Raw genomic sequence first — 21,038 nt, 5'->3', positions numbered from 1 at the left:
CCCTCTGTGGATCATACAGCACTGCACGCCGGCAGCCAGTGGACGCTGTCCCGCACTACCCAGGCCAGCCCCAAGAGACGTGACTTGCCCAGGGTCACTCAGCAAATCAATGGCCAAGCCAGGTGTCACAGCTCCCCGAGATCTGAGCCATGCCCAGCTTTTAGACAGTCTCTAGGTGGGGCCCCCTCAGTGCACCAGACCCCGAGGGTCCCACCCTTGCTTCAGGGCAGGGCACACATCTGCAGCCCGCCGGCTATGCCCCATGAGTGCTGCCTGGTGAGGGCAGCTGAGGGGGTTATTTTCACACCCACCACGACTACATTCATAGTGTCGACCTAGCCTGTGTCTCTTAGCCTGTCCTGAGGGCAACCTTAATCCTGTCCCCCACACTGGCAGCAATGCAAAATATGGGGGAAACTGAGACACACATAAGCCAATTACAAAAAATTCCCACTTTGCCACACCAACACGAGAACTCGGGTCGCCTGCGTCCTAGGGTAACATCCCTTCCCACTCACCGGCGCTGCCCTGTCTGGTGGTGATTGCAGTGCAGCACCCATGTCCCCAGACTGGTAACCCACGAGCATGCAGCTGTAGACCCTCCATCCAGAGCGCGACCCTCCCTCCACCTTGCCCAGAGCTCCCACAGCAGGAGGCACTGCGCTGCCAGGCCTGGGGGGGCTCGCTTGCTCATTTGTCAGCATCCCCAGCAAAGCATCCCCTGAGCAGTGAGCATGCTGGGGTGCCAGGTGCAGTGCCTCGCTGCTGGAGATCCAGCAAGCTGCCAGGGGTTTGTTCTGGACTCGGAGCTCCAGGCCCAGCACAAGGAGGTCAGTGCTGTCTCCTCTGTGCTGGAGGAAGTGGGGGGCCTGCAGAGTTTGCTCTACGCTCCGCTGCTGTCTCACCAGAAATCCGCCGGCAGGAGATGGTGTCCATGGGAGTAGGGAACAAGCCATTTCTCGACATCACGCCCAGCGAGGCAGCGATCAATGACCGCGCCATCGATTACATCATGAAGGGCAGAGGTAGGTGCCAGCCCCACTGCCCCTCCACTCGGAGCCAGCGCGCAGGGCTGACGCTCGGCTTTGTTGGCATGTTTTGTGGCAGGAGCGCGGACGAGGGCCTCGATCGCAGTGTCGCTGTTTGACCATTCCAGCCCCTACAAGAGAACCCAGATGCCGCCTGCGGCTGGCAGCGACCCCTCCACCTACAGCCCTTCATCCTCTTCCCTGCTTGGGCCCCTCAACCTGCACGTGTGCCTGGAGCAGACCCTGCTGCCAGGCATGCTGGCCGCCGGCCGCCCCTTTGACACCAGCACCTGTCTCGAGGAAGATGAGCAGGACCACGAGACCAGCAGCGAGCCGTCAATGAGTATGTATGAGCAGGCAGCCGAACGCCAGGGCCCGTTCCTCACCCAACGCGGCCCGAAGCAGCCCCGGCTGAACTTCGTCGGTTATCCATCTGGCCGTGCCGATGGGCAATGCGGTGGCAACTTCTCCCCTCTAGCACCTGCAAGCCAGCCCAGGGCCCCTGTTACACAAGCTTCACCTATTCCCTTTGCATGGGCCACTCTCCCTGTTCCTCTTTGTTGGGGCATTAGGATGCTGCCCATGGGACCCAGCTCACTGCCAGTGCCCCCTGCAGGTATCTCGCCAGACGGGGCTGCGAGCAGGGATACAGGCAGCGGCGTGGCACCACACACTGGAAGCATCAGCTGCTTGGGAGGAGCTGGGAGGGTCTGGCCCCCACCCCTCTGCCATCCCCTCTCCCTGTATGTGTTTGATGCGGCACCGTTGGTGCTTCATGGAGTCTGGTATCCCAGGCTCCCGGCCTGGCCCAGTCAGCTGTAGACAGGGTCCTTGGCTCCCCGCACTCTCCTTCCCGGGTGTATCCTTTTCTCTGGCCAATGCAAACATCACACACACTCCCCTTAGAGTTCCACTTGTCACCGCTACAGAGATCACCTGTGCCCCACACCTGCTGCCCATAGGGAGGAGGCAGAGGGACACTCCCCTCTTCTGCCATTAGGTACTCAGAAACCCTGGCACAGCAGCCCATGGCGGGAGGCAGGGCAGTGTTGTTATCCCCATTGCACAGATGGAAAACTGAGGCACACAGAGACTGAGTGACTTGCTCAGGCTCACACAGATCAGAAACTGAACCCAGGGTTCTTGAGTCCCCCACTGTTGTCCCATCCACTTGGCCACCCTTCCGTGCACACGGCCCACCTAGTAGCTTGCCCCTGTCAAGTGCCTTCCATCCCACAGTGCTTTTCATGCCACCAGCTGGGAGTCAGCCGCTCTGGGCAGGACATAGGAACTCAGCAGTCGTGCACTGCAGCGTGGTGCAGAGGCTCGGGCAGGGGAGATGTATGGAGCAAGAAGGTCAGAATAATGCCAGGACACCGTGTCTAGCACGCCTGCTGCAGCACATGCCAGGGATCTGTAATCACCCTAGGGGTCAGGGCTCCCCCCATTGGTGCCCTTTCAGAGGCCTCTACCTGCTCGTCTCATGCTGACCTCCCTCCTGCTGAATCTCCAGTGCTACGTCCCACAGTGCCCTTGGCTTTGAGCGTCAGCCAGGCCCACAGCCAGCCTGCCCTAGGGGACTGTGGCTGTGGCTACACAAAGAGGCGCACCAGGGAGCCTGGTGTGCGCAGCCTGGGATTAGTTCATGCAGCTTCCATTGAGCATGTTGTTTGCTCACCATTCCCTGGTCACTGATGGGTGGTTCCTGCCCTCTCTTCTCCCAGCGACAGAGAGCTCAGAGTCATCCCACTGCATGTCGGGCAGTGGCTCCAGCGGCTCCGACAGTGGTTGTGTCTCCAGCGTCCCCCAGGAAAGCTTCTGTGACGACGTGGGCTCGCTGGCGTACGCACCGTTGGGCTCCAGGCACCACTCCACGCTCACCTCCCCGCTGGACGAGAAACCCAAATTCACCAACAGCCAGTACAATTCTGCGGTGAGTTAAAGTGGCTAGATCCACCCCGCCCCTGCTCTGCTAGTGCCACCCCTGCATGGGACAGGCTTTCCTCTGCAAGATGCTGCATCTGCACCAGGCCTGCGTGAGCCAGTGTCGGGAAAGGAGATTTCCTCCCCTGCGGCTGGGTGACAAAGCTCATGTTCTCCCCAGAGGGGCAGGATTGAACCTGTAGTGCTGTGGGATCCTGACAAAGCAACTGGGACACCACCCTGAGGAGGGGGCTGCCGTGTTCCCCTGGGAGGTGTCTGTGCCATTCTCAGAGAGTACTCAGCCCTAGCATGCGCGTAGCCACGCCGGTGCATTGGCAACCTCCTTTCAGTGGCTGCTGTGCTCTGGGTTCCCTTCCCAGGCAGGGTTCTCTGGGAGGGCCCAGGATGAAGGAGGCCCGGGCAGGACACTCGTGAGTTTGATGTTCTGTGACATTACCATGTCTCCTGGGCATCCCGTTGCGACTTGCCAGCCCTGTACTCTCCCTGGTCTAGCCAGATTGTGTCCCTAACCCGGCACTAATGCTGGCTTCTCTCCTTTGCAGACTGCAGGCCCGGTCACCATTAGCCCCTCCACTATAGTGTGAGCCCCTCTGCACAAGTGTTCTGCCTGAAGAAGTGGAGTTGTAAGTAGTCGCCGGGGGGGATTTGCCAGCAGACCTCAGTGCTAGCCGGGTTGGCCAGCGGCATCCTGCGCCAAGAGAGCCCCAGCCACGGCTCCCCGCTGATCATGGTTTCCATGGCTGTGCAGTGCTACGGTCTAACCCCTCAGGTTGTGGCGCTGCTGCCTAGAGAGACATTGCAGGGTCTGCCCTGGTTGCTGAGGTAATGTGTGAACTCGTCCTTAGTGAGGAAACGGGTCCAGTCTCTGTGCCATTGTCCCAAAGAGGCTCCTTAGGCTGGGTTTGAACCATCCATCTAGCCACTTACTTGTCTCTGGTGGCTCTCATATGCCAACATCTGGCTGCACACCAGCCCCCTCTGAACTGACTCCATGTCCCCCCAAGGCTGCTGCTATCTCACCATCCGCGGGTCTGTCCCGAGCCTGATGAGACGGGTCCCCCACTAGCAGAGTTAGTAGGAAGGCCAGTCCCTGCTAGAACGTTAGCTGAGCCATGGCCTCGTTCTGCTTGTCTGCCCTGTGGCCTGCCCCCAGCTCTGTCGCCAGGGGAGTGCAGCTGTCCTGGAGATGCAGGTTTGGGGGGGCAGGCCACACATGGGACTCCTAGAGAGCTACAATGATCCTTCTAAAACAAAATCTGAACCCCACGGCCAGGGGAGAGCTTCCAGAGGGGACGTTGCCATTTGCTGCTAGTTCCCGAATGTGACTCACTCCTGAGCAAAAATATAGCAGCAGCCCCCTGCTCTAACACACCTCACCCCAGTCCTTTCTCACAGAAAAGAGGGAGGTTCAAACCTTGGGACACTTCTGTATCTGCAGCCAAACGTGGTAGCTCAGCCCCACTCTGCTTCTTAACCCAACCACCCCCTCCACTGGAAACCACAAAGATGGTGTGAAAATGAGGGGTGCAGGAGGCTCCTTTCTCTTCTGTATCCTCCGTAACCCTGCCCATGGTCAAGTCGATGCTTGTGTTAGTCGACTGGCAGATTTGAGGTTTGCTGACTGTGTTTACATGGCAACATGCATCCCCAGAGTGCAGATCAGAGTTCTGTGGCTTGTAGGCGGCAGAGTTAAGTCCAATTAACTGGCAAGGCTGGAAGTGCGCTGGGTGTGGATCACAGCCAGGCCCTGTTGTCTGAATTACGCTACAGTGTGAGGAATCTGAGATTGGAGTGAAGATGAATCTGGCTTTTACCGTCTAGCAAAATCCGCCGCTTGGTCAGGCGGTAATGTGGCTGCAAATCTTTGCATCGAGGCCCAGAGGTTTAAGTTATATTTGCCTAACAAGGCCTGGTGGTTTGCTACTCTAAACTGCAAGGCTGCAGTAGAGTAGATTTTCCTCCCAAATAAATCCAGTTTCCGGCCCTCCTTGTCTTTGGGAGTATTCCCCTGGTTCCCTTGGTGGTCTCTTTGATTGGCCGCATCGACCACCAAAGAGCCTGGTGCAGGGTGGTTGTATAGAAACTCGAAGGGTTCCTTGGGGACATAGTATTTTCTCTCTACCCCCTTGGATGTGGAAGGTAGGGAGGAAGGGGTCTGCCAGAGGTTCCTGGCGATCTTCATGACCCTGTCATGGACTGGTAGGGTTGCCCTTGATGACCCCACAGACCTTGAGGGCCCAAAGAGGGGGTCCTCCTCCTCAGACATGAGCTTAAACTCCATGCCCAAGTTCTCACTGCCCTTTTCAGGAGGTCCTGATGGGCACGGAAATCAAACAGGGGAGCCCTGTGATCCCTGGCTGCCACATCATCCGGGGATGAGGAGGAGGATGGAGGTATGTGTCCAGTGGAGGGTCCCTCCCCTGGCTCAGAATCCTCCTCTGAGACCTGCCCTTGTGTTTTAGGGAGTGGGGGTACTGGAGGGGCCACCGCAGATTGCAGGGACACTGACCCCTGGGCCATGGGAGCATTCCGTGGTCCCCAATATGGCCGTTGCCATGGCCCTTAGCCCCAGCCCGGTGCCTGCAAAGGTAGTGGCTGCTGCACCATAGCCCGTTTGCCTCCAGAACCTCCCATGCGTCGCTTGCCACTCCGACGTAGAGAGCGGCTGGACGACGAAGATGTCCACCGGTGCCGATGTCTGTGGTGCCGGCGGGAGGACGAGACCAGGGAAGATGATGACGTCGAGGACCTGCCCCTACGTCGAGACGACTTGCGGTGCTGCTTACCCCCTCTAGAGCGGGAGGGGTGCCGGTGATGGCGATGTGGAGGGGACTCTGTCCTCCAAGTCGTCGGTGCTGGGCCCGTCAGTGCTGGGCCCATCGGTGCTGGGCCCATCGGTGCCAGCAGCAGTACCAACACAATGTCCGGGGCCGGCATGGAGGGAGGCTCCCGGATTTCCGGTGCCAATGGTTGTGGGCTGCTGTCCCTCGATATGCAGGACAGGGATCAGGACCGGTGCCAGGATGGGCTCCGCACCGGAGTTTGCGAGCCCGAACTATGGCCTTTGCCAGGGTCGGAGCTGGATCGTCGGCGACCCCGGCGATGGACTCGGGACCGCCCACGGTGCCATGGTGCCGAGTCGCTCGACGACCTAGAGTCGGAGCTCGGAGGGGAGCTGACGCTCTCCACCCTCCGTGACCGTCTGGATGGAGACTTAGATTGTGAATGTCTCCACCCACCAGGGCCACCTAGCACGGGTTTGCCCCGAGACGCAGGTCCCTTACCCCTCGGCCAAGGGGGGGACGGAGGCGTAGGCATGGCCATGAGGGCGCGTGCCGCAGTAAACACCTCCGGCATCGACGGCCCTTGTAGGTGCACTCCCCCACCCCCAGGAGTCGGGGGAGGCAGCCCGCGTGGAGATACCGGGGCCGGAGTGATCTCCACGGCCCGTGGCTGGGGTGTCTCCTTATTCGCTCCTTGCTGTGATAGCAGGGAGGAGTCCTTAGGTGTGGTCAGGGACCGTGCCGTCTTCTTTGGCACCTTCGGTGCCAGCGTCGGTGCCGAGGACGGTGCCGGTGGAGGGGCACTCTGCTCCGACGACACACTCGGTACCGACGGTGATCAAGATGGCTCGGAAGCTGGTCGGAGCGCTGACTCCATCAAAATAGCCTTCAGCCTAGCGTCTCTTTCTTTTTGAGTCCGAGGCTTGAAGGACTTACAGATCCGGCACTTGTCTTGTCTATGGGAAGGCTTTAGCACAGAGAGCGCGATTCTTAAAGCCTGACGAGCCCGGCATGGCTTCCAGAAAAGGAACCCCGTTAGGGGTACTTATCTCTAACACTTAACTATTAACAACTATCAACAACTACTTAACACTAAATCTTAAAAGAACAGTCAATAAACAAGCTAGGGTTTGCGAATGCTACTTGCAGACAGCAAGAGGCAATAGTTCCAGCAACTGTCACTGGTGGAAAGAAGGAACTGGAGACCCGCGGGGCCAGCAGCGCCCTTTATACCGCGACATGAGCGCGGCACTCCAGGGGGCACCTGAGCTGGCCCTGCGTGGCTTGCTAGGGAAAAAAGTTCCGGGAATCTGTGCACGGGGCATGCACACACCTATATTGGAATGCATATGAGCAATCACTCGAAGATAGAACAACACGTTCGTTCTTGGGTGGCTACTTTGTGATGTAAAGGTTAAGGGTCTATTATAGGAGTGGGAAGGTGAAGTTCTGTGGCCTGCGATGCGCAGGAGAACCATAGGGCCACAAGTGGCCACAAGGGTCACCTAGTCTAACCCCCTGCCAAGATGCAGGATTTTTTGGGTCTGAACCACCCAAGACAGATGGCTGTCCTGCCTCCTTCTGAAAACCTCCAGCAAAGGAGATTCCATGACTTCCCTAGGTCTGTGTCAGACTAAATGATCATGATGTTCCCTTCTGGCCTTAAAGTCCATGAGATTAATTAAGAAGGTGATTGGAGAGACACCCAGAGAGACTCTATGAGTTCTATTAATGTCATGATCAATATAAGCAAAATCACAGAACTAGGAATAACAGCAGGATCCCCATCATGTGCACTCATGAATCTGCGGGGCTGGACTCCCCTTTAAAGTAAGTGCGATAAGCATTAAGGCTGCCTGCTATCCGGCGGGTCCCTGTGAGGGTTGGGTTTGATTCTCTTTCAGGCACCTATTCCTTATGCCCACCTACTTCTGAGACCATATTGATCCAGTTTGTGCCTCTTGTCCATACATGTCACATCACTGCGGCTCTGACAAGCATGATAAGCATTTGCACATGTTGGAGGGTCTCTGTCCAGTGTGGTCAAGGAGTCTGGCTAAATAAAGCCTTTGCAGCCTAACAGTTGATTGCAAAACACATCAGGCTAAATCTTCTGACCCAAGGTTACTTGCTTTTGTTAACTTTTGTTCGGCCTAATGTGACCTTCGCTATTACTGTTGCTAACCACAAGCTAAATGCTCGGCTTCAAACTCACTGCAAAAGCCCATTTTAAAATAAGCTTTTAGTTCTCTGCTTACTCCTACTTGCAGTAGAGCTTCCCTTTCATGTGCACTAATTTGGCAAACATCTTAACTCCTTCTAAAATGTACCTGATTTACCTGGTCATCTGAGCTCAGGTCATGGGTCAAACGTCAACACTGCGCATGGGGAAGTGGCGACCTGCATCTCCCTGCAGAAATCGTCATGGGGAATGTGCCCACAGGTAGAGTGCAGCAAGACTGACGGTTGCCTGGTGCTGTGTTCCAGGTTTCATCACGGTTTCCATTCGTCCCACTGAAGACTCCAGATCTCTGATCAGCACAAGAAGACTGCCAGCCTGCCTGGAGCTGTTCAAGCACAAAAGGCTCTTCAAACCAGTCCAGAACTGGGCACTTGGCTGGGGAGAGCCCCAATTAGTTTCTTGTTAACTAGATTCCGTCGCTGGGATGTTGGTGGGGCAGTTAGTCCTTTATTTATGTATGTATTAACAAGTAACATAGCAATTTGCAAAGATAGAGTATTTTGAAAGCTATGTACTGTACAGGTTTTGTTCCTCTGTTCCTGTTTTGTTCTTTATGCTGCACACTTTATAAAGTTTAGGGAAGGGGATAAGGAGGAAACAAGGTATTTAATAAAAGTAGCATAATTTTCCATTTGGGTTGTCTGCTGCACTACAGCCTCCCTTTGGTTTTAGATTTGCCTAGTATAGCAATAATTTATTTCCTTGGCTTAACCCTTGTGTTTTAATAAAACCAAGTTCATTGTTACTTTAGATGATTCTTCAGGTGCTTCAATGCTGAGCTGTGCCCTGCCTCAGTAACACTATCAGCTGTCAGTGGCTCCCAGCTTCCTGTCTGATTGCTGGGAAGATTGACAGCTGGACCATACAAAACCAGAGACATCCCACTGGGCAGCAGAGTAGCGTTCCCGGGGCAGAAGTGGGGATGCCCCAGCACAGCAGAGATTGCAGAGCAGGTTACAGAAGACATCAGCGAGAGCAGTTGTGCAGAATCCAGTGCATACAACAGGACAACCCAGATTTGCTTTGCTGGCTCTGCAGCATGTCTGGTTCTAGACAAGAAGGGAACGGTTTACACTGGCCAGTTCCTGCTTTGGTGCTGTCTTAGTGGCAGACATCACATAGGCAGCAGCTGGGGCCTGCTGCTAAAATCAGCTCAGTGTCTAATAGCGTTAGGCATCAATGGCAAAGTCAGCATTCTGGAGCGGCTGTTCTAGAAGGAAAGGGGCTCGCCCAATGTAGATCAGTTGAAATGAAAGTATGGCAGCCTAGTCTGTCTTTGCCTTTAGCTTAGCAGAGTTTGTGTGTATTTCACTTCTCATCCCATTCAGATACACAGCCCCAGCATGTGGTGATGTTAAAGAATTAAAGAAGCTCTGGACAGAAACCATGTCTGAAAACAGCAGATATCAAGTGTGTTGAGTTTATTATGACACTGAAACATTAAAGGCCCCAGCTTTAATTTAGTGTAATTCCATTAGAGGCAAACATTTACCTGCATGTGACGTGCCCCTCTGACAGCTAGTAATGTTTGAACTCCTTGGGGAGCACAGTCAGGAAAGTTTGACTTTACTGACACTGCAAGGGTGTGTTTGGCTTGTAATACTTTCGTTTAACACTCACTAGGGGAAATGCAAACCTGCTGAGATCATGTTACTTATGGCTTCTTTCATTGCTGCAAACCTTTATCCCCCAGCTTTTGCAACAAGTACACACATCACAGCTGGCCTTAATAATAGGAGGGACTGGCTACTTTGTAACTGGTTTTGCCACATATCTGCTAGTTTTGGTCCATTCACAATTCATTGCTTTCCAGGCTCATAAATGCTATGTCTCATGGGCACACCATTACCCTTTGCATATTAACCATGTTCCTTTTAGTTTGGAAATTCATGTAATGTACAGATAGCATTTATTTGATGTTATTGTAATAAGCTGATACTTTTTTCAGTCTTATTCCTTTTTAGATGTCAAAATGGAAGATGATTGACATTTTTGCACAATAATGCACAGTAAAAAAATCGGACAGGGAAGATTTTAAAAGCTATTGTGTAAAATTTCTAGACAGTTCTAAGCTTTGTGCTTCAACACCATGATAGCTGCTGCCACTAAAGAGGGAAAGAATTCACCAACAAAACAAGGGGGACATGGAAAAACCGTTGTGACCAACTTCTGAAATTCCTGTTAAAGAGGTTTCTGCATTGCTGGAAAAATATTTAGAAATGTTCAGCTGACACCTGTTTTTTTCAGGATTCGATTTTACTACCTAATAAAGGTTCTTTTCTTTGTATGACGTTGATTTGCATTGCAAACCCATTTGGGGTATGAGAGAGGGGAAGCTGGGCTGTGGAATGTGCAATGCATGCTGTCGTGGAACCAGAGGAGCGGTGCTACGATCCCCCACCCCCAGTTTTGGAACAGTCTCTAGGCAAAACCTCTTCAGTGGGCCAAACACCCAAGGAGGGTCTCACTCTTCCTTCAGGGTAGACCACATGGCCTCACTGCCTCCTAAGACTGAATTTCTGGGGCTGCAGCACACCGGCTTCATGCCATAAGCACTGTTCAGCAGGTCCAGCTGAGACAGACTCCTAGTAGAGACTTGTACTCTTCAGAGATTAATGCAGCACAGCAAGTATTTGCAGTGACACTCAAACAGCACTGTCCAACCAGTCAGGTTTACACTGGAACACAGCATAAGAAGGCCTCAGATGAGCATTGAGAAATGAAGGTTAAAGCATTGTCCAGTCTGGTACCACCAAACTGCAGTGAACCCCATGTCCAGGCTCTCTCTTTCTCACCTTAGTGAGTTTCCAAGGAAGAGCGCCCAACTCCCTTCTGCAACCAAGTCTTATCCCCACCACCTCACACCTTCCCAGTTCTTTGTTCTCAAGCAGGGGGGTGGGAGATGTCTGTGCCCAGCTTCGAGGTGGAGAAATCCTCCAGCCCCTGGAGTATTGCTTGGTTGATGTCATGTCCTTTTTCCATTGTCTTGAATTTTTTGTTGGGGGGGGAGGAGGTTAAAAACCCATTCAGGCTGAGGTAGCTAGGTGACATACGTACCTATGTCTTCCAGTCTGCCCTGAGAGCAAACAGTTCTTTTTCCCCCCAATGGGTAATAATGCACCATATATGGGAAACTGAGGCACACACAGACATCATAAAATGTTACAGAAAAGTCCCACTTATGCATCTTAGATATAAGGTTTCAACTGTGTTTCCATTAACAGACCATCACAAAGGCGTACTGGCAAAACTATTAGGCATGAGACTAAAGTAAAATTTTTATACCCAATTTGATAGCAGCAGAGCGAGCTAACATTAATTTACTGGGCTAAGCTAGTTGAGTTCTAATGCACAGGACCAGAGTAGTTTAAATGCTCATTTTTTTCAAAGTTACTATGATTTTAAATACTGTCAGATTGCTACAGCAACTCCCAAGAGCTAAAAATAGGGTGTCAAATGACTGCCGGGGGGGGGGGGGGGGGGGGGGGGGGGGGAACAACTCAGCTTTCATTTAGGGAAGGCCTGTCCTTTTCCTTGCAAAGGCTGCGTTCAGGGACATTTCTCTAGAGTATAAATTTTTCCACCAAGGCCTGACGCTACTCTGTCAAGCTGTGAGTACGGTTAGACAATTCTTCAAACACTATGTTGTCCATATGGCGTCATTTAACAGATATGGTCCGTGGAGACATTTGAAATTGTTAATTGCGCTCATCTGCCACTAAGGGCCCAAGGGCTGCTAAGCCACACAAAGGAGCCGGCTCGCTGATGCCATGTGCTTTCAGTCACTTCTGCAGCAGTGGCAACAGGTAGTATGTGGCCATAGCCAAACCAGGGCACTACATTACAGCATTTTTGTGACTGCATGTGTCATCTTTAAACTGCTTTGTGTTCAAAGAGAGCGTGGTGCTAAGCAGCACAGTTGGTAGAGTGGGTGGGTTGAGAGAGACACACACACACACACACACACACACACACAGAGACACACATCATAAAACCAACAGTCTGTGTGCACATTTTTTTTTCTAGTCCGCTCACACAGTAGGACAGATGAGAGACCAATATCTCTCCAGGGACAGAGTCACGGGTGTCCGGGTGCCTGAAATCTCAATTGTCTTGTTTTTCAAATGTTTTTGTTTCTGGTAAATTTAACCAAATTCTGAATTTTCTGCTGCTTTATTTTTTGGGGGGCTTGATTATTTGGTTGGTTTGCATTAATTACACGTTTCTTGTAGAGGTTGGCTAATGCTTAAGTTACTTGTGCTCTCAACCTTAACATCCTCTTAAAAAGGCTTTTTGTATGGGACTGGCATAACCTTCCACATAGTTAATGTATGATTTACAACCTGAGATGTCAAAAGAAAGGACAGACATTTCAAAACAAGAACCGTCTAGGTCAAACTTTAATAAAACTCCTGTAAATTATTTTCCCAAGCCAAAATATGATATGGATTTGGAATACCCTTTCCTTAGCAGTAAATCAATGCAGTGACTGTACTTCCATGCAAATGGCAATGTAAACTGAAAGGAATAACCAAACAAACAGTTAATCATCAATCAATGCAGAGCAGTGAATTAGCTTAGCTCTTAATGCTTTTTTCCTCCCTGCCAATCTTAAAGTCCTCTAGAGAGAACAAGTATCTTTATGTACATTTGATGGGTGGAGAAAATGATTCCGTGACTGGCTTCTGATTTAACTGAAGACAGCTGAAAGATTGGTATGATTTTAAACTAATAATACTAACATCTGTACAACTTTTATCAGTATGTGCTGCTACATAGCTCATAGTTATATCATCCCATAAGGAAAGCTGAGGAACCACAAACTAATATACAAGCTGATAAATTTGTCCAGCATAATCAGTCTTCAATAACACCATGAGGCTCTTGAATGCTGTATACTTACTTCCACCCATCTAAGTAGCTTTTCATGAACATGTCTGTCATCGTTAAAATGTTTTGTGTTCAATACATCAGCAACAAATGCCTTTGGGGTGATCTGTTGGGTCTAAGGTTTAAAAAAAAGGCTTGTGTCAGTAGTACGCTCACCTGGGCCTGCCATTCATGTGTAGAGCTGCACGTAGACCCCCAGTAATACTGGTGTATACAGGATGTTGCGAGAAAACACATTGCCCACAGCATGGATGATTCACGCTATTCGTAGCTCAGCCATGTGAGACGCACCTTGGCCTTCCCAGTCTGATTGGAAAAGCTTTTTTTTAAATGGCCATCGAAACTAACCAACAGTAACTTAGGTGCTGACAGGGTTAGGCCGCATCTCAGCAGGGATTTCAAGGCCCTCAGGGGCACCTAAATGATGAATCAGCTGCCTAACATGGCAGTTAGGTGCCTAGGTCCCTTTATGGCTCTAGCCCCAAACTCTGTCTCTCGCTGGCAGCTTGAGCTTCCACACTCACTGCGTCCACTGGGAACTTTGCCTTTGTCATTCCCCATGTTGCCTCTCTCCTCCTCTGGCCCGGGGGGGCGTGCCACCTTACACAGCAGTGCTCTATGCTTTCCCGTCTCCTTTGCTCCCTGAGCCCAAGCAGAGATTTTCTTCCTCCAGCTCATTGTTCATAGCCAGGACCCCTCTCCTGGAGTTAAACACCTAAGCCAGCTCAGCCACGTAAGTAGCCCATGTCCTAGCAACCAAATCTGTCTCTCTCTCTCCTACTCATGCTCCGTAACTCGCTGACACTCACCCTACCTTTCCCTGTGCTATTATACAGGCACTCTGCCGCCCCCTCCACCTATAGGTGGCCTGCCTCTGGCCCTCCGGATGTGGGGATGGGCAGGTATCACGTGTGCTTAAAGCACGCCTATGGGATCACGCCCCACTGGCAAGCTAGATGTTCCCCTGCCTAGATTGAAACTCCTGCTTCGGGGCCTCTGGCACTTTGACTTGAGCTAGGCTCTGAGAAGCTCACTAGCTGCGGGGGCAGCATCACTGCATAGGCAGCTTTGCAAAGCTGACTGGCTGAAATGGAGGTGCCATGGGGACTTAGGCACCTTTGAAAACCTCAGTGGCACCTTAAATGGGGGACATAGGCACAGAAAGATTCAATAGGCACCTAAGTGCCTGAAAGGGTCTGGCCCATCTTCAGAACTGTTAGGAAATCATACTTACCCAAAGCCTGTGTACAAGCAGTACAACTTTGGCAGTGATTTCTCGAGCATCTTTCTGCCTTATGGAATTCAGGATGATGTCAGTCAGAAAACAATGGCACTTCCTGGCATAAAATATCTCTTCACGTGCCAAAGTAAAGCTCAAGAAAACGATACCTACAAGGAAAGTTTGAAACACAACAGAACGAATTAGAAAACGTATTTCAGCATGCTAGGTCCATCGCTTTTGTTTAGCCGGCCACTTAGCCATGTCAGCTACCTGCCTGCATTGTCATGGGTGCAACTGAATCCTGTAATACTCCACTTCTATCTTTGAGTGATTGCTCATATCCATTCTAATATAGGTGAGTCCGGGAGCTCAGGGCAGTACGTCTGGCCTGCAAAGTGTTCCTCAGATTCCTGAGGGGCAGGATGGTGCAGGTCCTGACGGACAACACAGTGGCCATGTTTTACACAAACAGGCCGGGGGGGGGGCGCTCCTTGGCCCTTTGCCAGGAGACCATTCGACTTTGGGATCTTTGCTGAGTAAAAACTGAGAAACGATTTCAGGATTTGACCCCTGATTTTTTTTTAATTGCTAAAAAGTATTTCCAAATTTGCCTGCTAATGTGTTGAGGAAAGTGAAAAGGCCACAGGGATAATCTAGCAAACAGCATCAATACATTTCAAGAAGTAAAGCCTCTCTCACAGCAGAATTTCTTTAAAAAATACGTTTTCCAATGGGTATTGACATTTCCACACCATCAATTTAACTGACTGGTATAGAGCTGTGCCACTACAACAGCAACTGCCACAATTCAACTGCAGGGATCTGTCAAGGGAGGCAGATACGTGGGTGTGCACATACCTGCTCCCACTGAAACAAAGAGAATTAGATCAGGGCCACTTGTGTGTGTAGACCTGGCCTCAGAGCTGTCCCCTCTGGACCTCGAGCAAGGAACAAAGAGTGCATTTGTGCTGCAATCTGGACAGCACCTTACCCCGGAGTCTGAAAAACTCACTGATCATTGAAGAGATTAAAAGATAAACAAAAAATAAACACGAATAATCAAAAAGGGCCGTTGAAGCTACCAAGAAGTTTGGAACTAGAACAATAAAAGGTATCAAGAGGCATTTGTTTTCACACAAAAAGCCTTGTGGCAACAGCTGAATAACCTGGCTTATTTACAGTTCTTTTCCATGTTTTACTGTACCTTTAGACATTGTTTGAGCGTTTGCATTAGCCAGTTTGATGCCCTCAAGCTGTACACTGTAAACAACGCTCTCTTCATGCCAAGTGCAAGAGCCATCACTGCCGACCACTGGAGGATGTTCAACTTTAAGAATGAATCCTACATTATTAAAGTCCTTGGTTACAATGTTGGTTTGTTCATGGACTGTTGTTTCTGGGAATAAAAAAATATGTTGATTTTCAGAAAACGAAACCTGCAAAATGTCTAATAGGATTAGCACAGCTATTAACATAAACTGAGGGTCAGAGCATTTTTCACCCCCTTTATTCCTCGTTATACTCCTTTATTATATTATTAATTATTATTATACATTTATACTGCAGAGTCTACCAGTCTGGTGCTAGGCGCAGGACAAAGATATTTTAAATGACAAATGACAGTCCCTGACCCAAGAGCTTACAACCTAAGAGTAAAACAACATAAATATTCTCTCCCGCCTTGGAATTTAAATCCTGGAAATATTGAGAGATGGTTATCATGGGCTCCCTTAGTTATTGCTTAGCCAAGCTTAAAAAGAGATTTAGACTGGGATTTTCAAAGAAGCCTAAAAGAACTCTAGCTATTGAGATAATCATATGGGTCTCCTCACCATAGTACCTCACAATCATTAATACATTTTACCTTTTCACCACCCCTAGGAGGCAGGCAGTGCTATCATCCCCTTTGTACAGAAGGTGAACTGAGGCACAGGATTAGTTATATGACTTGTGCAGGGTCATGCAGTAAGTCTGCAGTTGAGACAGAAATTGACCTGAGGTCAGATGAATCCCAATCAGTGCTCTTTCCACTAGGCCACCCTTCCTCATTCCACTAGGTGTCTTTGAAAACGTCAGCTTTAGCTCTTTCAATCATTCCCCATGAGTCTGCTCATTGCAAGCAGAGCCATGCAAAATGTTCTCACTACAGCCTGACATCAGTTGAGCCTATCTCAAGTCAAGCTAGCACAAGCCTAATAACTGTATGCTCTGGGCATGCTGTGATGCCCTGCCTCTGAAACCCAGATGCATGCAAAACATAGAGGCTTTCAGGTTTTGTTGTGAAAATAAATTCCTCTGGGCTGGTAATACATCCTGATTGTCTCTCTCCAGGCAGGCACACGGTACGATGGACAAATCCTAAAGAATAAAATAACTCAAATATTTAAAAGTAATTGCACTAGTATCATCACACAAGCTTGAAGAAGGCTCAGTCCAAACTCCCTCTGCTCAAAAAGCCCTGGGACCAATGATCACAGTCCTCTCAGTGAGGACTAGAATTGCACTCCCAATGTATTTTCATCAGACTCCCAACTTCCACAGAGAACATCCATGTTTGCACAGAGGAGTCACTGAGTATGATTAAAATAATTGGTCCCATCTGTTTCCAGATACAACTAATACGCTCCTGAGATTCCAACTGTCTCAGACAGGAGGATGGGTAACATTTTTAAGCACAGGAAACCAGATTCTGTTTTCAGCTATGCGGGTGTAAATGTGGGGCAATGTAGCACGGTACTGTGGCCTTCCTCGGATCCTGGACCGAGGAAGGGCCACGATGCCCCTTCTGGACGGATCAGGGAACTGCAGGCCCCAGGAGCAGAGGGGTGGTGCCAAGACAGGAAGGGGAAATATAAAAGGCTGGCCTAGCAGCTCAGAGCTCAGTCAGGGGGGAGCTGTTACCAGAGAAGGCTACTCGTTCTCCAGGACTGCAGTTGGTGGCTGGGCTGGGCTGGGCTGGGCTGCGCTGCGGCGAGTGAGTCCTCCACAGAGCTTCAAGGGCCTGCCGGGGCTCCTGGGCCCTAGCAACTGGGAAGAGGTACTGGAGGCTGCTGACTGGGAAGGACCCCCCTGAGGCCAGCCATGACCTAGAGGAGCTGCCTGAGCCCTGTGTGCTGGAGGACCCACCAGGGCCCTGTGCCCTAGAGGAGCTGTCATCTGCTGATGGCCCAAAGGAGTTCCTGGACCTGCTGATGGTGAGGGACTAGTGGGACTCCCTCTAGCCACCTACCCTGGAGAATCTGAGGAAGACCCCTGGCTCCAGGTACCCAGGTGCAGGGTGGGAGGAAGTAGCCCAAGGGCAGCTGACTACAGTCTGGCTGAGCTTGCACTCACACCAGTATCAGCGTGTTGCAGCTGGAGCGCTGCTGACCCAGTGGCAGAACCTTGGCCACTGGTAGGACCCTGGGCTGGGATGCAGTGGAGTTGGGTGGGCCTGTGTCCCCCTCTTTCCCTCCTCCCCCCCCCTTTCCTAGCCACTCTGGGCATGCCTGTCTCCTCTGGGCCCATAGCTGCAGAGGATACCAAGTGTTGGAGTATATAGACTCTGCCACCTTGCCCCGCTGGGGGCTACAGACTCCTTTGCCAGCCCCATCCTGCTAGGTGACCAGGTGCAGGTGAGAGTGGCGACCGAACCCGCTAACTTTCCCTTGTAGTAAGGAAGTGCGGCCTTCCTTGGAGCCTGGACCTGAGAAAGGGCCATGACGCCCCTGCTGGATAGATCTGCCAGCTTCCAGGTAATTATTGACTTTAATGCAGTTACACTAGATTTACACCTCTGTAACTCAGATCAGCATCTGCCCAGTGTCTGTAATGAAGGAGGAGCAGGAAAATGAATATCTGTAAACTATTTAGCTGGGCCAAATTCTTCCCAATTGTAAGTCAACTGAAATGAATAGCGATGAATTTGGCGTTCTTTGTCTCACTGTGAGCAATTCTCCTGCACAACATGCTGCTATTACATAATGCTAGCAAAGTGCTGTGACCAGAATAATCTTCTCTCCCATCACATTGCCCCCTTCTCTCTTCAGAGCCCTTCATAGGCTTCTCCTCTGCCTCAAGTTCCTGGCCGTTATCCTCACCTGTAAAGCCATCCACAACTCTTTTTCTTAGACCTCAGTATCGGTTTCTCAGCCTCCTACTCTCAGTGATTGTTTGTCCCAAGCCACCTCCAAAATGCCATTTTGTCTGCCCTCATCTTCACACCATCATACAATTTCATGTATTTCCTGCACAAGAATTCAGAGTTCCAAGCAATCACCTTCCCTTTCCTCAAATCCCTCCTGAAAGCCCACCCTCTGTGGAGCATCTCTGCAATCAGCCACCAAACTGAAAAATACGTGCCACTAAAAGAAGCACGCCTGTATGACAAAGAGGCATCACTACATAAATGAAGGTTACTTACGTGTAACTGGAGTTCTCTGAGATGACTGCATAGTCACAGTAATGGTAATGCGCCTCCTGGTGCAGTCTAATGGTAGAAATTTCTCTATGGATTGCCCATTGGAGTACATTGCATCTCCTCCAGCCCCCACCTTCAATGTTTCCAAAAATTCTCAGGCAGCGCCCTCTTACACCTCAGTTCCCTCCATCGCTAGCCCATACAAATCATATTAGGACTCTGAGAAAGAGAGGTAAGGTGGGCAGGGAGTGCGAACATGCAGTTCATCTCAAAGAACTCCAGTTACAAGTAAGTAACCTTTATTTCTTCTTCGAGTGGGTCTGCATCTTCCCACTTATGGGTAGTTTGACAAGCAGTGCTGAAAAACGCAGAAAGAGGGAGCAGAGTCCTAATTACAGCACCGCTCTCCCTAATTTGGCATCTGTTCTTGGAATCAAATCCAAAACATAATGTTCAGTAAAAATCTGAACTGACTTTCAAGTCAGCCTTACAGATTTCCCCGGCAGGAGCATGTTTAAGGCAAGAGATTAATGATATCTTGCAATAGTAGGCCCAAGAACTGTCGCCAACTTGTAACATTCAATGAAACGTTTTTTAACCCGCCTGTAAATGGGCTGAACAGATACACTATGATTCTTAGTATAAGAAACAAACAACCTAGATGAACTTCCAAAAGCTCTTAGTTCTATTTAAATATGCTAGAACCCTTCTAGCATCCAAATTATGTATCACATATCAATATGTGATTATGGGGGTGGGAACCACTGGTAAATTAATTGTCTGATTAATGTGAAAAATCAGATACTATTTTTGGCAAAAACCTGGGATCAGGTCTAAAAACCATCTTGTCCTTATGAAATCTTGTAAATGATGTGTCAGCCATTAGGGAATGCGACGCACTCTCCCTTCTGGCTGATGTTATAGCAATAATAAGTACTGATTCTCGGCCAGGGGTTCAAAAGGCGGTTTCATAAGCATGGATAAAACCAAATTAAGATCCCAAGAAGGGAGACGATTCCCCAAAGGAGGGTATGTGTTGGATAACCCTTTCATAAACCTTTTAACAGCATCATGCACAATGACCTGCCATCAGTCAAAGCGTGATAAGCTGACAGAGCCACCAGATGAACTTTCAAAGAAGAATTAAATAACTCTTCAGATTTAAGTACATTAATCAAATCTAGTCCATTTCAAATAACTCCACTTTCTAGCAGACAGTTTTCTAGAACTAAGAAATGTGTCTTGTACCAATGAAGAATAGGATTGTTCAAGTGTAGTCAAAATCGAATAGCCTAGGACATTAGTCGAAGAGACCGCGGATCTGCTTTGTTGCTTCAAGAAGCGATTTAAAGACAGACGCATGCAGACCCAAACTGACATCTGAAGCTGGTATGTATACCACTGTTGTTGTGCCCACCTATGGCAATCCGTATCATTCTTGCCATGAAACATCCAGTGCTGCTTCAGCCTCAGCCTCAGTCTGAGATGAGTAAATGGATTTAAGCAGCGTTCAGTAAGTGGAAGTTGCCATCAAACCAATCAGACTCAGAAAGAAAACCACTTTGTGGGTTTGACAGGTTTGAATTTCCAAAACAGATCATTCTGTTTTCAGAAATCCATCCTCTGGGAGAAAAGCTTCCTTGGTACTGGGTACAATATAGACCTAAGAAAAGAATTCTCCAAATTGGGCAGAGATTCAACTTTTTGACATTCAGAAGCAGTCCCAGATTTGAAAGGACAGAGGTTGTAACTGATGTGAAGTAACAAAACCCCACGTGCAGCAGCCTGAAACAACCAGTTGTCCAAATATGGGTGAACAATAATATCCTGCTTTCTCAAATGTGCCACTACCACAGAAAGGCATTTTGTAAACACTCTTACGGCTGTGGACAGGCCAAACAAGAGAACTTTACACTGGAAAAATGCCATTGTGCTACTATGAAAATACTTTTGCTGACTATCAGATAGAAATGTGAAAATGTGTGCTTTAAATCAAGCATAGCAAACCAATCCATAGTTGCAAGTGTGGAAATTATGGAGACCAAGGTCAACATACGGAACTGGAACCTTGAAATGTATCTGTTCAATTGTCTTAAATCTAAAATTGGATGGACCCTCCCCCCATCTTTTTTCTGTACCAGCAAGTTCCTTGATAAAACCTATGGCTGCAGATGTTTAGTTATGTCCTCAACAGCCTCTATCAGCATCTTCTGTACCTCAAAAAGTAGAATAGTCTCATGAGAAAGTTCCCTGAAAAGGAGAGAATAAGGCGAACTGAAAGGTGATCATTTTTCAAACTGAATGGCACAACCTTTCTGTATAATTTCTTTGGCCCATTTGTCCAATGTAATAAACCTACAGCTTTTGATGAAATGGGCTAGCCCATCTCCAAACACTGGGGGGGGGGTATGGATCCTCACAGTATGGCCTGGTGTTAAATGAAGACTGGTGGAGGAGCAGGGTGTTTTGTTTTAGGTCTGGCTCTGGAAGACCTCTTTTTGTGCTGGCTCTGGAACGAAGATGCAGCTTG

The 21,038-nt window shown here is 49.7% G+C and overlaps 2 protein-coding genes across 3 annotated transcripts in view; one reads left to right on the top strand and one right to left on the bottom strand.

Annotated features, from left to right (window-relative positions):
* PLEKHG4 (pleckstrin homology and RhoGEF domain containing G4) overlaps nt 1-10,284 on the top strand; it is a 213,312-nt gene extending 203,028 nt beyond the window's left edge. For both annotated transcript variants that reach the window (XM_067552805.1, XM_067552814.1), the window contains exons 20-24: nt 909-1,025; nt 1,108-1,371; nt 2,753-2,961; nt 3,515-3,595; nt 8,243-10,284. In XM_067552805.1, the coding sequence (XP_067408906.1) occupies nt 909-1,025; nt 1,108-1,371; nt 2,753-2,961; nt 3,515-3,556 (632 nt within the window). In that variant the 3' untranslated portion in view covers nt 3,557-3,595; nt 8,243-10,284. The remainder of the gene's footprint in view (nt 1-908; nt 1,026-1,107; nt 1,372-2,752; nt 2,962-3,514; nt 3,596-8,242) is intronic.
* A 1,988-nt stretch (nt 10,285-12,272) lies between these two features.
* Nucleotides 12,273-21,038, bottom strand: part of KCTD19 (potassium channel tetramerization domain containing 19) — a 41,673-nt gene continuing 32,907 nt past the window's right edge. Inside the window, exons 13-16 of the mRNA XM_067550320.1 lie at nt 15,314-15,505; nt 14,122-14,276; nt 12,901-13,002; nt 12,273-12,515 (exon numbers count right to left, since the gene is read on the bottom strand). Coding sequence (XP_067406421.1) covers nt 12,417-12,515; nt 12,901-13,002; nt 14,122-14,276; nt 15,314-15,505 — 548 coding nt within the window. The 3' untranslated portion in view covers nt 12,273-12,416. The remainder of the gene's footprint in view (nt 12,516-12,900; nt 13,003-14,121; nt 14,277-15,313; nt 15,506-21,038) is intronic.

The sequence above is a fragment of the Emydura macquarii genome, unplaced genomic scaffold (genome assembly GCF_026122565.2).
Source record: "Emydura macquarii macquarii isolate MOO-44397 ecotype Brisbane River unplaced genomic scaffold, CSIRO-AGI_Emac_v2 contig_295, whole genome shotgun sequence".
Classification (NCBI taxonomy): Eukaryota; Metazoa; Chordata; order Testudines; family Chelidae; genus Emydura; species Emydura macquarii.
Note: the sequence above shows the minus strand (reverse complement) of the source record. Positions and strands in the feature narration are given on the sequence as shown.